The 14,971-nt window shown below is 33.2% G+C and overlaps 1 protein-coding gene across 2 annotated transcripts; it reads right to left on the minus strand.

The window, feature by feature from the left end:
- Window positions 1-633: 633 nt before the first annotated feature.
- On the minus strand, window positions 634-10,586 carry LOC127074427 (kinesin-like protein KIN-4A). Of its 2 annotated transcripts, none has more exons than XM_051015743.1 (26): window positions 10,011-10,586; window positions 8,675-8,821; window positions 8,402-8,551; window positions 7,769-8,028; window positions 7,198-7,385; window positions 6,940-7,064; window positions 6,715-6,751; window positions 6,029-6,120; window positions 5,802-5,906; window positions 5,594-5,707; window positions 5,359-5,452; window positions 5,003-5,115; window positions 4,716-4,811; window positions 4,506-4,619; window positions 4,283-4,399; window positions 4,123-4,203; window positions 3,394-3,465; window positions 3,044-3,137; window positions 2,940-2,971; window positions 2,709-2,806; window positions 2,524-2,619; window positions 2,194-2,415; window positions 1,842-2,004; window positions 1,559-1,711; window positions 1,180-1,481; window positions 634-948 (listed from the first exon to the last, which is right to left on the minus strand). In XM_051015743.1, the coding sequence occupies exons 1-25, from the start codon at window positions 10,125-10,127 to the stop codon at window positions 1,269-1,271; spliced, it is 3,093 nt and encodes a 1,030-aa protein (XP_050871700.1). In that variant the 5' UTR covers window positions 10,128-10,586; the 3' UTR covers window positions 634-948; window positions 1,180-1,268. The 2 variants fall into 2 exon arrangements, with proteins under 2 accessions (XP_050871700.1, XP_050871701.1); XM_051015744.1 differs by having other exon boundaries at window positions 634-987.
- Between the last annotated feature and the right edge of the window lie 4,385 nt (window positions 10,587-14,971).

A 14,971-nucleotide genomic window follows, 5' to 3' on the forward strand; every position in this document is an offset into this window, starting at 1 on the left:
TCATCTCCCTTAATCAATCAGTTTTTCTTAAAAGGGAAATGCTTGTGGATGGAGTGATGGTTGTCAATGAGGTGATAGACTTGACCAAGATGAATTTAGAGAAAACATATGATTCGCCTAGTTAGAGCTTTCTGGATTATATGCTAATCACATTCGATTTATTGAGAAGTGGAAGGCTTGGATGAAAGCTTGTGTGTTCGTTGGTAACCTTGTGTTGGTTAATGGATGTCCAACTCAAGATATTAGCATCCAAAGAGACTTGAAGCAAGGGGATCTACTAACTCCTTTCTTTTTCTTGCTTATGGAATAGGGGCTAAACAGCTTAGTTGCTAGGATTTGGAAGATTGGTCTTTACTCAGAGTTTAGGATGTAATCATCTGATTTTGTGGTATCTCATCTTGATTTTGCGGATGATATACTTTTTGTGGCAAATCCTACTCTTGTAAATCTGTGGAGTATTAAGGAGATCTTAAGAGAATTTGAGTAGGCAGGTAACCATCATAGTTGAGGCATGACAAAACCATCATATTAGTACTGCCTTCAAATTTTAGTTCAACCACTCGATCGTTTCGAGTTAGAGTTCGGGATCTCAATGCACATTCAATAGAAACATTGATTATGAAGAAAATCAACTAGTATCATAATATACAGTTATTTTGGAAAATACTTCATCTGTACAACAACTCAACAACAGACTCTTACGCTACACTAATCACAGTTTACAAAATTTGTTTAAAAGAAAACTACATATCTAACATTGAACAGCTTCGGCGCATCTATATGTATATTCTAATATATGCAAGAGAACAACATTTTCTCTTTCAACCTTCTAAAATCAATTCTTTCCTCTGATATTGTCAATGTCAGGATACGCCTATTGTGTGTATAACCTATAGAGAGCCAAGACAGCTTTCTCCATCAGCCAAATTGTATCTCAGCAAAATTTCCCTGACAAGTTACAAAAAACACATGCAATTTACATCATGCCTGCATGGATACTACAGATTATAAGAATAGTTTTACAAAAAACGTACAACCAGCATTTTGATTAGCGTTTTTGCAATCTATAGAAACATATTTTGTTGAGTTGGGCTGTCTTGGATGTCAAACAAATTTATGGACATTGTAAACTCAATATACAATTATAATAGGCATGAGAAACAACAAGGTAGCGATTACCTGTAACTATCCGTATCTTGTCAAGCCATGATGAAAAAATGCGGTCAGCATTCAAAGAGACATTAATGCCCCTTTATATGAGCTCAACATCACGCAACATTAATCAAAGCTTGTCCTCGAGGCCTTGATTTCATGATTGTTTCATCACTGTGTTTGATCAATTCTGAGAGTTTCCAGGGCTTCTGCCACTTCCATTTAAACTGTAGCAGCCATTGATGATGACTTCTCTTCCACCTCCAAAGTTTTCCGGCTTGTCCTATAGCTGCTAGTCTCTTCATTGACAATTCTCCAATAGGTATCATCTGAAAATAAAATCATTACTACTAACTTGAAAACAAAAAATGGGCATCAAAGATTACAGATTGAAGCAGGGATATACCTTCCGTCCGTCATCTATAAATGTAACTGACTCCCTCACTGACCCGTTAACAACTCCAGGGGTGAATTTGAGTTGTTTTGGCGCAGGAAGCGACATTGGGGACAACGGACCACTCATTTCATCCGCAAGGTGTTTCAAGGACCGTGAGCTTTCCTGTAAGTTTGAATAAGGAACATGCTATTATATAAATGAATGAATGAGAGACATTATATTTTGAGTTATGCAAATTTAGGAGTTGAAACATTTAGCTACAAATTGCTGATAAAAATGAGTAAAATCTCACCGACGGTGGCGTATGCAATGTGATGGCAACTGCTTGTTCACCAATCGCTTTCTCTTTTTCAAGTTCCTTTCTCTGCGCTTCACTTTGTTGTAGTAGTGTTACAAGCTCATTAAGTTTCTCTTTTAAGTCCTTCAGTTCCATATTCTTTTCCCACAATTGACACCTGTTATAGATGATGCGAACTCCCATTGTTTAGAATAGGAAACAAAAAGCCTCCAGATAGACAGTTACTTTTTCCATGAACCACTTTGAAAAGTTCATATCTTGTAATTGAAAACTATATCTATTCTATATTTAATTATATATATTAGTACAGAAAAGCTTAATCAGATTCTTGGAAGACGGATAGCACCTTGCTTCTGCGGTAGCATTGAACAAATACGGAAGCACATTTTTTGCCTCTCCCATTGAGCGTAACTGATTCCATCGTCCACGGTTATTTAATGCACGTTCCCTTTCTTCTGCCTCGGTAAGTTGTGAAGTCATTGCTTTCAAAGCCGCTGACGACGTGCCCAGCATGTTTTCAAGAGAAGTTATTCTTGCAGCTTTTGCATCTGGTGACATGGATAACAGTCTAACAAATGGGGAACAAGGTATAAATTTAAGTTAGATAAATAATGATTTAAACCAAAATAGAAGTATAAAGACATCCTGCATCCAAAGATTCACGAAAAGTTTCTACCGTGAATATCGACTGTTTCCTGTGGGGATACACTGCCTATCTGAAAGCTGATCCACTTGTTTCAGAAAAGCCAATTCTCCTTCCAGTGCAGCATGACTAAATATAATATTCAAATCATAAATGGTAAAGTGAAAATATGGTTTTGGAATGCGATTACTCGAGGAAAAAAAATTGTGATCACATACACTTGGTTTTGTTCATCAAATTCAGCACGGACTTCATGCACATGTACCATTACCTCCAGCTCCTGATCAAGCCACCTCTGGAGGGATTTTTCACTAATCTGGACATAAAGTTAGATTAAAATTGTTTTATATAGTGCTAAACATACCAAGCTAAATTGTTTTGTTAAAACGTTTTTGTCGCCTCTTAATTTGTCAAATTGTATAAAACACAAGCTAAGTATAGCTCATTACCTGCCCAGGCTGTAGATGTCCATTTGAATAAACTGAAAGGGACAAACAATAGTTAGTAAACTCAAGTATGTAGCAAACGGAAACACAACCACTTGAAGTTCTACCAGAATGGTCGCGCGGAGAAGATTTGCGAGCTTCTAACAATTCCTTTAGCCTTTTGGTAGCCATTGTTGCTTCCTCTGTCTTTCTATGAAGAACCTGCAAATAAAAATTGAGTGACATTAGCTTTTGTAAAATCCTTAATTGCGAGATGTGAAAATGAGAATCCTAGTTCTATGTGTATGGTTTCTATTATCTATCTACATCATTCTAATATAACAATCACACGGTTATTTCTCGCCTTATTTAGATCCAATTCATGTGAAAAGGCCAGGTAAAAGACAAGAATGAAGGTAGAAATATCTTCACAACAAAATGAGCACAGAAAACAACAAACTTTCTATCTTTAACTCACCAGTTTCTGGCGTTGGTTTAGAGCCTCAAGTTTATGCCTTTCATACTCATTCCTTCTTCCCTCCTTTTTTAACTGTTTAAAGTTATAACCAACCAGATTTAACAAGAGTTGTATGATAAAAGCACACAAATAAACCAATGTTTAAATATAACCACATCATAATTAATTTGGTGTACAACACAACTGCAAATCTACAAAATTTCTTATAGATAGTTTTAATAATGTGTGGTTGGGCCTAATTCAACCCTAAAACACCGGCTTGCAAGGTGAGGATTGCCCCCATTTATAACTCAACCATACAAAACCGATTTGCAAGGTGAGGATTATCCCCATTTATAAGCACATGTTCAGGCTATTGTGCGACGTGGGACTCTTTCAACATATAGGATCAATTGTTTCTAATAACATGTCAAGAACCAACTATTCCAAATGAACTATGTTATGCATGAAAATCCATTAATTGTTTTATATCTCACAATATTCATTTCAACTTTTAACACAATAAGCAGTCATGGATTCTTTTATTTGATGGGTAAGGAGCACATAAATACTTGAAACACAACACTGATTATAAATCCAGGATGCCACACGCTCAGACAAAATGTGGAATTTGGAAGGTATAACCATTCATTCAAAACTGATCACAGTTAGGAAATTTACAATTCCTCTAAATTTTTTAAACTAGAAAACACAGTTATCATGATATCTTTAAAAAAGCAAGTAAACCACCTGGAGTAACTCCTTTTCACGGGAAGTTTTCCATTGTCGAAATTGTTCTGCCTCTTGTTTTATTTTATGCTGCAACTGAACCTGCAATATATATGAGCACAAATGTCAGATATGAATATTAAATAAAAAATAAAAATAATAATCATAATAATTAGCACACCTTTTGAGCCTTGATATACTGTATCTCAGCTTGCAGTCTTTTGGCAGCTTCTTCACTCTTTTCCTTTTGCTTTAGTAGCTGCACCTGGTTTTCTTGTTTCTTCTTGAGCTCTAAAATCTGAGTTTCAACATTTAAAAAATAAATATAAAATGAAAGGAAAAACATTGGTGAAGAATGATAACCGAGAGACTTAAGAATGACATCAATGTAAGTCAAAGTTCACCTGTGCTTCCAATGCTTTCAATTTTTGGCCACGAACATCATGTGTTTTATGTGCCAATCCATTTGAATTAACTGCAAGATTCTCTACTTCATGCAATAACCGATCCCTTTCTTGCTGTCGTTATCAGTCCGAAATATGTCAATACGTAAAAATAGATACTTTTTGTGCAACGCTGATAGCTATTTTAAATTAAAATATGTCCAGTTTTACCTGGACTTTTCTTTTCTCTTCCTCGAGTTCCATCATTTTCTTTCCAAAGTGCTGCCTGAGTGCTTCAGTATCAACTCCCACAAGCTTCATCTCCGTCTGCAAGGAAAAGTGAGCATAAGTTCATATACACTGATAAGGTTAAAATTTAATCACTAAGCTTTATTAAACAAAAAATAGATTAATGTTCACCAATATAAGAAACACCTTAAATTCAACACTGAATTTACAAATATATATACATTAGATCACTAGTATATATGAATTTAAAACAAATCATGAAATGAAACCTCTTTCTGCTCCAATTGCTTATTTAACTCGTGCATTTCTTTATCCATGGTATTTAGCAGCAGTGTATGCTCCAATTCTTTTTCTACTTCATCAGCTTCCTTTGAAACCTCACCTACAAAAAGAAGGTAAAAGAGAGATTGCGTGAATGTTTAAGATGAATTCAATGTCTCAAACACATAATATAACAACCAAACGGCAAACCATTGTTTATCCGGGTAATCTTTAGATTATAGTGCCCGTCTAATATGAATTCACACATTCCATAAATGTAGATGTAAAACCCCTAGGTTCTAAATTCCTATATATCAAAATAAAATTATAAACTCAACCAGGATCTTACAGATTAAATGTCTACCTGACATGCTTCCCGCCATTAGATGGTCAGTTAATTCCGAGCTTGCAAAGTGTCTCTCAAGCCCGTTATTTTTCATGAGATGAATATGTCCATCCTAGGAAAAGAAAAAATAACAAAATTCCCAAGGAAAAAGATAAGGTGCATTAGATGCTCTGATTATGTCAATGATTTTTCTTAAAACAACAGGAAGAAAAAATAACAGACAAATATTTGAAATTTTTTCCAATTCACATACTGTTTCGTGAATATCACATCTTTCTGCTAAAGAAGATCTACTGCGATATTTATGAAGCTCTCGACAGAGTTCCTCATTAGTTTCCTCAAGCCAAGCAATCTTTTCTTTAAGAACCTATACAAGAATAGCAGCATCATGCTATATATTAAACTAATTTCATCTCATGATAATCCAAAATGTAAATCTCAGTTAGGAACACAATAAGTACCTGCACTTCAACTGAACCACCTCCTCGAGAACAGAGCTCAGCCTGCAAGTACTTTAACTGCTGGCGCATTTGCTGCATCTCATTGGATAGCAAATCTCGATTAGCCTGTAAAATTAATTAACAATAAAGATTGTAACACGTGGAATTTGACCAAAATGAATCTCCCAACTTCCTAAGGTAAAGAATGGGACAAGAACTTGAAGTTACAAAGAATCATGAAAACTTACAACAGGCTTATTTTGAATGTTACGTGCACGGTTTGCATACTTAAGGGTATTAAGAGTTTCCTCAGTATTGATGTCAGCAGGGCTAATGCAAGCTGAAAAAGGGAACCAGTTGGTGATTGAAAAGCATGAACAAATTTTATTTTGATTAAGAAAACAAACTAATTTTATTTTGATTAAGGAAACAGTATTGTAAATATATCTATATCTGGAAATAATTCAATGACTATATTGGAATCGTAGTACATTATTTAATAACTATGTTTCATCAGATAGAATCCAAAGCCAACAAATGTTTTACCCTGATCAGCAACAAAGTTGACAGAAATGTCTGACATTAGAACCTTGTCTTTTAAGTTGCATGAAGAATATTTGGCCAAATTTCATCTTGTTTTAGTGGGCCTATCTAATGTTTTGTCAAATTATTGCTCAACCAACATCTATGTGAACAAAAAAAGATGTGCTTATTTAGTGTATTTTTCTACATGAGCAATTTTACTTTTTTTTAACTGTGTTCTTATTACGTCCAAAATACAGCATACAGATTGTCAAAAAGGGAAGTTTTCATTAAATATAAGAAGAAAAATGAAAACACTAAATTATTTTGCGGAAAGCATTAGGAAGAAACCCTATCATGAAAATGCTTAACTGTTTTTAGCTAGGACTCAACTTTCAAAAGTAGTATTTACCTATCATGACAGTTTTGCTGTTTCCTCCAAGTGAATCCTGCAACAAGGACACGTAACTCTTGATCAAGAGAATTTTAGAGACTGATATTCTGATACCGAGAAACTAAGAATAGAAGTAAAATAAAAATCACGCAGTTTTTAATGTTGTGATTTGTTTAGGACATCAAGCCCCTCGATCTTACAAGAGACCACTCCATTTGATATAACCAAAATGTTAACTCTAACCTGTAAAAGTCGAGTGAGTTTGCTATCGCGATAAGGGACATGTACACCCTCCTTTCGTTTTTTCTCATCCCCCAGTGCACTTATGACATTACCAAGCGCAAGAAGACCTCTATTGATGTGTATACCTTTTGACAAGGAAAAAAAAAAGACAATGTCACTGAAATATTTGTCATCATCATTATCAATTAAAGAACTGATGCTCAAAAATATTTTGAAACAAATGTGTTCTGAGTATTCAGGTTAATCAGTCTTGGAAACCTTCTTTTAAACGAAGACCATCAGAACCAGTTCTTTTAGCTCGTTCTGATCCAGCTAGATCTACCAAATGGAGCTTTGCTGAAAGGTATTCTTCTCCCATATCCTCATCCGAAGTGTCATTGCAGGAAGAAAATAAATGGAGTTTGCGCATCTGTTCTAACGTGATTGTGAAGATGGCATGTGACCGACTAATACAAGCAAAAGTAGAACCACATATTATTGGATTATAAATATCAAATCTAGCAGAATCCATACAAATAACACTCCTCCATCAGTCAAATTTTTGCATGAGTTTAGAATCAAATGGAAATTACAATAAGATTTAAAATTGCCCCTCTTCAAAGAACTCCAACCAAATTACTGATTATTGACCAAATTACTGATTATTGACCACCCATAAGACAAAATAAGGAAAAGAAAATTCTACTCTCTTTAATGAGGTTGGTTCATGTTAGTTCTACCTCCAATTGAAGTACTTCCATTTAGAAAACATCATCTAAATTTCCAATATGAAGGATTATTTTTCATTAGCCGTTTTTATACTTGGTAAGAGTAAGAACCCATTGTGTACCTGGATTGGTTGTTCATGTTTGTACTTCCTGTTGCTCTATTTAATGAACCTCGATCCAAGTAAGCAGCCATCTCCTGTAATGTACTTACAGAAACTTCAGTTGACCCTGCCAGTGTTATTACTCCACTTGATGATTCGCGAATTTGTATCGGTGGTTTCCCAGGAATGGTTACTTTTCCAGAATGGCCATTAGAGCTAGAGTTATCTGATTTTCCCATTGATACCATGTCCAACAAGTCCCTTACCTCTTCCTTCAAAATCTTGAAAAATAAATGCACAATTTGTTAGTGAGTTATCTTTGCAAAATAAATAGCTCTTTGAATATATACAAAATTTCAGGTTCAATTTGTTTCTCTCAATTACACTTATCTTTTCTGCGTGCTACGTGTCATGTGTCTGTGCATCGTTATCTTCTTCCTTAACACAATTAAGTCCTTGAAAAGAATAATAGTTCATGATAAAATTTCTTTTATGTAAGAAAAGCAATGCCACACTCTGAGAGACAATTTTCACATAGTTTTGAGATAAAACACCTTTTGAATGAACATACATGATGTAACAGTTCTAGATTCAGAATAAAATGTAGCGAAGAAGTGTGCTTATGCCCACTGACATGCGGTATAACAAATATACCTCAATGAAGGAAACATGCAACTGAAATTCCGTTTGATGCTTTAGAGTTTCAATCTTGTTGAACAAGGCATTCATAACCTGAGGAATCAATCCAATCCCGGTATTGTCATTGCAGGCAGTTCCCATGGTATACGTTTTCCCGGATCCTGTCTGCAACAAATAGGAGCTTTTAATAAAAAAATATGAATTGAATTTCAAATGTGCTTCAAATGAAAATATGGATTGAATTATCTTTTTCAACTTTGGGTACATAACATGCACTATGGACCTAACCTGACCATAAGCAAGCACAGTAGCATTGTATCCTTGAAATAAGCCATCAACCAATGGAGCAACGCATTCCTCAAACATCTCAGATGAAGGAGATCCACCATTTCCATAAACATGGTCAAATGTAAAGGAATGAGACCCTATTTGAACCTGATCAATGAAATGCTATGAGATTCTCAGGAATTGATACCATAATGCAAATTATAACTTATAAAGGTCACTCTAACTGTTCCATATATAATCATTGAAATGTTATCAGAAATTTTAAGTACATATTTACATTTAGCAAACTAAGTGATTTTTTTTTCACCGCTACTATCCGATCCGATCCACTGGACTGACTAATCTGATTCGGAGGTCAATTTTGACATCAAGTGGTTTCAGTCTCTCCCGATCGCAGTTGCGAGAGATTGAACCGTAGTCCTCACTACCAATTTCAAAGTCATCACACACCGACTAGTGATTTTTTATTTAGTCAAAACAAAACAGGATTTATTATAAGAATTAAAAAAAAACCTGGATGAGGGTATTTGAAAATAACGTTTAGAGGAAAACGTGTCATCAACCCTAACACACTGACACAACTCATGACAAAGAACATATTGAAAAATAAGTTAGAAATAATTTTTACTCTATCCATACCAAAATAACTCATCCTACCAAAACATTTTTATCACAAAATGATTAATTTAATTTAATTCAATTTAAAGTAAAATATTTTTTTTTTCTAATTGTATCATCTATCTAATTAATATCACGTGCATAAGAAAAGATAATAAGAATATAATAAAAAAAATAATAAATGTTATATTAACATTATAGTCAAACAATTAATTTTTCATGAAGAAAAAAAGTAGTTTTTTTACTAGCAGTAGGAAGTCCTTGTACTTTCCATCAGCAACGGTATCAAATGAATAAAAAAAGTAAATCAGTAAAATTATGCTGAACAGAAAAATCAACAAACTTGGAAGTTTAATTAATAGTGCAAGGTTTTTTTTACTCAAACTTTAAGCACGACCTATGAAATTGAATTTCTGATTATTATTACTATTATTATTAGTACTCCGTATTATTTAACATTGCAATTTAAATAGTAGATTTGCATTGTTGTAAATAAAGAAGCGAGAAATTATCCAGAAATGAACTTTTTTGCAAACCGACAATTAGGTAATGATAATTAAGCAAACCCGACCCTAAAAAACACTGGGCACTCAATTAATTAATGAACTATTAGCTAAACGACAAAAATAATAATAACAACCATAACAATATTTTAGTAATAAATTATTTTGAAAACAGAAAGAAAAAAAGATGAAGAAGAAGAAGAAGTGAATAGTACCTGAGGCTTTCCAGGGTTCACAGAAACACATTGAGTGCAACCTTGTTGACGTTCATCAGCAATGAGTGGACGAATGTGAAGAGCGACTTTAACGGAACAATTCTCCGATGGTTCCATCGGAAAAAAGGAAAGAAAACGGAATATGAATGTATTGGAGAAGGAAGAAAATGGTTAAGAAACAGAATTAGAATTAGAAATGGAATTAGAGTGAATGAACAGTTAGAATTAGAATGAAAGAAAACGATGCAGCAGCAAACTAAACAGAGAGAATAAGAAGAGAGAGAAAGGGAAGGTGGATTTAACAGCAAGAGAGAGAGAGAGAAAGAGAGTGTGGTGGTTGTTGAGAGAAAATGAAGAAGAGAGAAAGAAAAAGAAAATAGTGAGGTTTTGATTGAATTGAAGAGTAGCGGAACAGAAAACGCTAAGCAATATAACTAACAACAAACAAAGATATTATTTATTTAATTAATTTATCTAATGTATTTATCACTTTTCTTTACCTTCACTACTTGTATTGAATCACAATCACTTCTTCTATATGCAAACGCAAACGCAAACGCACAATCTCTCTTTCTCTCTCTATCTATTACCTCTGTTTTTTTTTTCATACATACACATAGTTAGCTCTATAAGAATAAGAATTTTTTATTTTTTATTTCTATTAATTTTTGCTTTTATTTATTTATTTATTGTGTAATGACGATTCTACTCCTCGTGGCAAATCCCGATATCCAACTGTCTTCAATCTTTAGTTGCATTTTCCCTCTTTGCCACTTTTTTCCCTCCATTTATTTATTTTAATTATTTTATTACTTTCTTTTTTGTCTTTTTCAAATAAAAATACAACACCTCGAATTGCAAAGGGACCATTTATATTTTGTTATTGCTACTATATTTATATAAATAATTTATATAAATAAGAAAACCCGTGATGGTTATAATTTTTATATTTCCTCTTGCATGATATAAACAAATTAGAATTTTTAATTTTAAAAGCATGGTTGGTTTCGTTATTTACTAGTAATCTGTAATGCTATAACTTAAAAAAAACAATATCATTTGGTTTTAAGTTTACTTTTGTATAGGATTATTTTTTATTTATTAGTTAATATTTTTAAAAACTTATTAATGCTGTTTTTTTAAAATATTTACAAATTATTTATCTAATAGTAATATTTCATTAAAATTAATTTTTGGAATTATGTAAAATGAAATGCTTAATCTTTTTATATTTATAATTAGAAAAATAGTATGGATTAAATTATGTATTTTATTTTATTTTTTATTTTTAATTTTATTTTATTTAAAAAAATTTCATCCAATGATCTTACTCTAGAAAATATTAAGTTCTATTTATAATTTGATGTTTGGACATGACAAATGATTTCGTATGAACTTGAATTAAGTATGACTCTAATATTTTAAGAAGGGGATGAGACAAATAATAGAAAATTTGTCCAAACTCAGACCAAGATTGATGAAAAAGATTTGTATTGACAAATATTTGAATTTGGATTCTCTTGATATTTAAATATGAGGTGAGACAATTAATAGAAATATTATTATCAATTTCGAACTCGTCCTTAAATTCGTTTGATTGATCATCAAATTATTTACTTTTTATATTATTGGATCATGAGAGGGTCCGAGAATCATCACACAAGACTTTAGGAGCAACCACACAAGTAAGAAAGACACCGCATATTAAATCAAAATCTTAAGGCATTGAGTTTATGGGTATTTTCACTTATAAAGTGTTCAACATTCGATTTTTCATCATCCGATGTGTGACTCATATTCACACTTAATATACCAACAACCCGCCACAAGTGTGAGTCCATTCATTCTTATGGGCATATGTTTCCCCTCGTATGAAAGTTTTTTCATCCATATCTACATGCATCATCATCAGATGACCTCAACGAAACACATTTCTTGAACACCCTTGCCATGAAAACTTTTCGATATAAAGACCCCTAGTCGAACTAGACTTTGATACCACTTTGTTGGGAAATAATAAAATAATTAGAATATTTTTCTCAAGCGGAATATTTTCCCAAACTTGTGCAATTTAAATAGAGAACCAACACAATCAATTCTAGAGCACAATAATAAAAAACAGACAAATAAAATAGCAAGAACACCATATTTTTAACGTGAAAACCTCTCTCAAAGTGAGAGAATTAAAACCACGAGAGCTAATCCAGTAAAACCTTTCACTATATAAATAATGGGTATACAAAAGTCTTCCTAATAGCACTAGGAAATAACAATCTTCACCGATAAACAATAAAGGTGAGAAACACACCATAAACAAATTCTCCACAAAATGTGGGTATAGCAAAACAACTCTAAGAAAAGGTAAAACTACTCATCATGAATATAAATAGAATTAACTAAGTGATAAGACCAACATACTGAATTTATAGCTCAAACTTAAAAGGTTTGCTACACTCATCTATCACTTGTGACTTTTCCTCTTCTCTATTGTAGTTATTTGAAACTCTGGTTAAGTTTGTTATTTATGGTGTTGCTTTAAGGATTAAAAAATCTCTTTCAAACACATGCCTATTGGGTTTGGCCCAAATAAAATAATTCACATAAAAACTTTTTTTTTCTATTTTTATTTTTATCTTTTTTCTAAATAAATGGTGGGACCCACTTTAAGAATTAACTCATCCTACAAATCTCCCCTCACGACGTAAGTGGGAAGGAACTGCTTCAGCATGTATGCCTTCTTTCTGTAGTTAATCATCTTTGTCACAAACAAAGTCTTCGTCATCATATCTAAATTATTTTCGTCAATATGGATCTTCTCATGTGAAAACAAATTTGTCTCTAATGTATCTCGTATTCAATGATACCACACCTCAATGTGCTTTGATCTGGAATGAAACTTCAAGTTCTTACAAAGATGAATTACGCTCTAATTGTCACAGAACAACATAAATTGCTCTTGCTTAACACCCAATTCTCGTAGGAATTTCTTCATCCATAAAACTTCATTAGACGCTTCAGTTGTTAAGATATACCCAACCTTAATAGTAGATAAAGCAACACACTTTTGTAACCATGATTGCCAAGAAACTTTTCCCCCTGCAAAAGTCATAATGTATCCTGAAGTGGATTTTCTAGAATCAATATCACCGGCTATATTTGCATTTGCGTAGCCATCTAACATAGGATCACCACTCTTAAAGCATAAGCACATTCTAGAAGTACCTATAAGATATCCGAGAATCCACTCCAGTGCTCGTCAATGATCTTTACTAGGAATAAGAGAAATCGACTAACATCAGCAACATCATGAGCAACATCTGGTCTCGTGCATATACCATAACATACATCAAACTACCAACTGCAGATGCATAAGGAACATTCTTCATATCTTCTTTGCCTTCTTCACTTGTAGGACATTGCTCATAATTCACTTTGAAATAACTATCGAGTGGACTACTCACATGTTTTTAATTGCTCATGTTAAACCTCTCTAACACCTTCTCAATCTAATTGTGTTGATACAACCATAATTTACCTTTCTTCCTATCAGGAGAAATTCTCATGGCAAGGATTTGTTGTGCAGGACTTAAGTCCTTTATTGCGAAGGACTTACTTAACTCTTTCTTTAAACTTTGAATTTTCTTAGTGTCAAGAACAACAATCAACATGTCATCAACATATAACAAGAGAATAATATAATCACCATCAGAGAATTTCTTTACAAACACACAATGATCAACAATGGTTTTACCATAGCCATTTCTTTCCATTAAAGAATCAAACTTTGTATACCATTATCACAGAGCTTCCTTGAGGTCATACAAACTTTCTTCAATCTACAAACAAGCTCTTATTTACCTTTTACTTTGAATCCCTCGGGTTTATCCATATAGATCTCTTCATCCAAATAACCATGAAGGAAAGTAGTCTTCATATCAAGTTGTTCAACCTCTAGATTCAAGCTAGTTGTTAATCCCAACATAACTCGAATATATGTCGTGTTTACCACAAGTGAGAAAACTTATTCAAAGTCAATACCCTTTCTCTAATTAAAACCTTTCACAACCAATCCTACTTTGGATCTTGGTTGAGATTTATTATCTTCAGAATTTTTCTTGTATACCCATTTATTCTTGAGTGGTCTTCTACCCTTAGGCAATTTCACCAACTCAAATGTGTGGTTATCATGTAAGGAATTCATCGCTTCTTGCATGACCTTCAACCATTTTTCTTTATCAACATTTGAAATGGCTTCTTGGTAGTATTTTGGATCTCCATTATCAGTGATTATCATATACTCATGTGGAGGATATCTTTGAGAAACTTGACACTCTCTAGTAGATCTTCTCAACCCGGGTTCAACAATGGCTCAGGTGGAACCTCTTCAACTTGCTCATCATGATAAGGTTCTTGTTCATTGGTTACATTATCATTATCTACCTATATATATTTCCCATTAGCAAAATTTCCACTAGGATGTTTAGGCACAACATCAATGTAACTTCTACCATCAGACTTTGGCTTCTCTATTTTGTCAAAGTCTTCAATAATTTAGTCTTCAAGAAATACCACATCACGACTTCTGATAATTTTCTTGTCAACTAGATCTCACAATCTATAACCAAACTCTTCATGATCATAAACTACAAACACACATTGTTTAGATCTTTTATCAAGCTTGGATCTCTCATCTCTTGAGATATGAAATAAAACCTACAACCAAACACTCTCAAGTAACCATAAGAGGCATCTTTTCCTGTCTATACTCTTCAATAGAAAATCACCATCAAGTTGAACACAAAGAGAAATATTGATCAAATCTACTACAGTTGTCAATGATTCACCCCAAAAGGCTTTTGATAACTTTGCATGAGAGAGCATACACCTGATTATGTAATTATTCGTACGATTCATTATGTATGCAACTCCATTATGTTGAAGAGTCTTTGGAACAATCTTAT

This window comes from Lathyrus oleraceus, chromosome 4 (assembly GCF_024323335.1).
Source record: "Lathyrus oleraceus cultivar Zhongwan6 chromosome 4, CAAS_Psat_ZW6_1.0, whole genome shotgun sequence".
Taxonomy (NCBI): domain Eukaryota; kingdom Viridiplantae; phylum Streptophyta; class Magnoliopsida; order Fabales; family Fabaceae; genus Lathyrus; species Lathyrus oleraceus.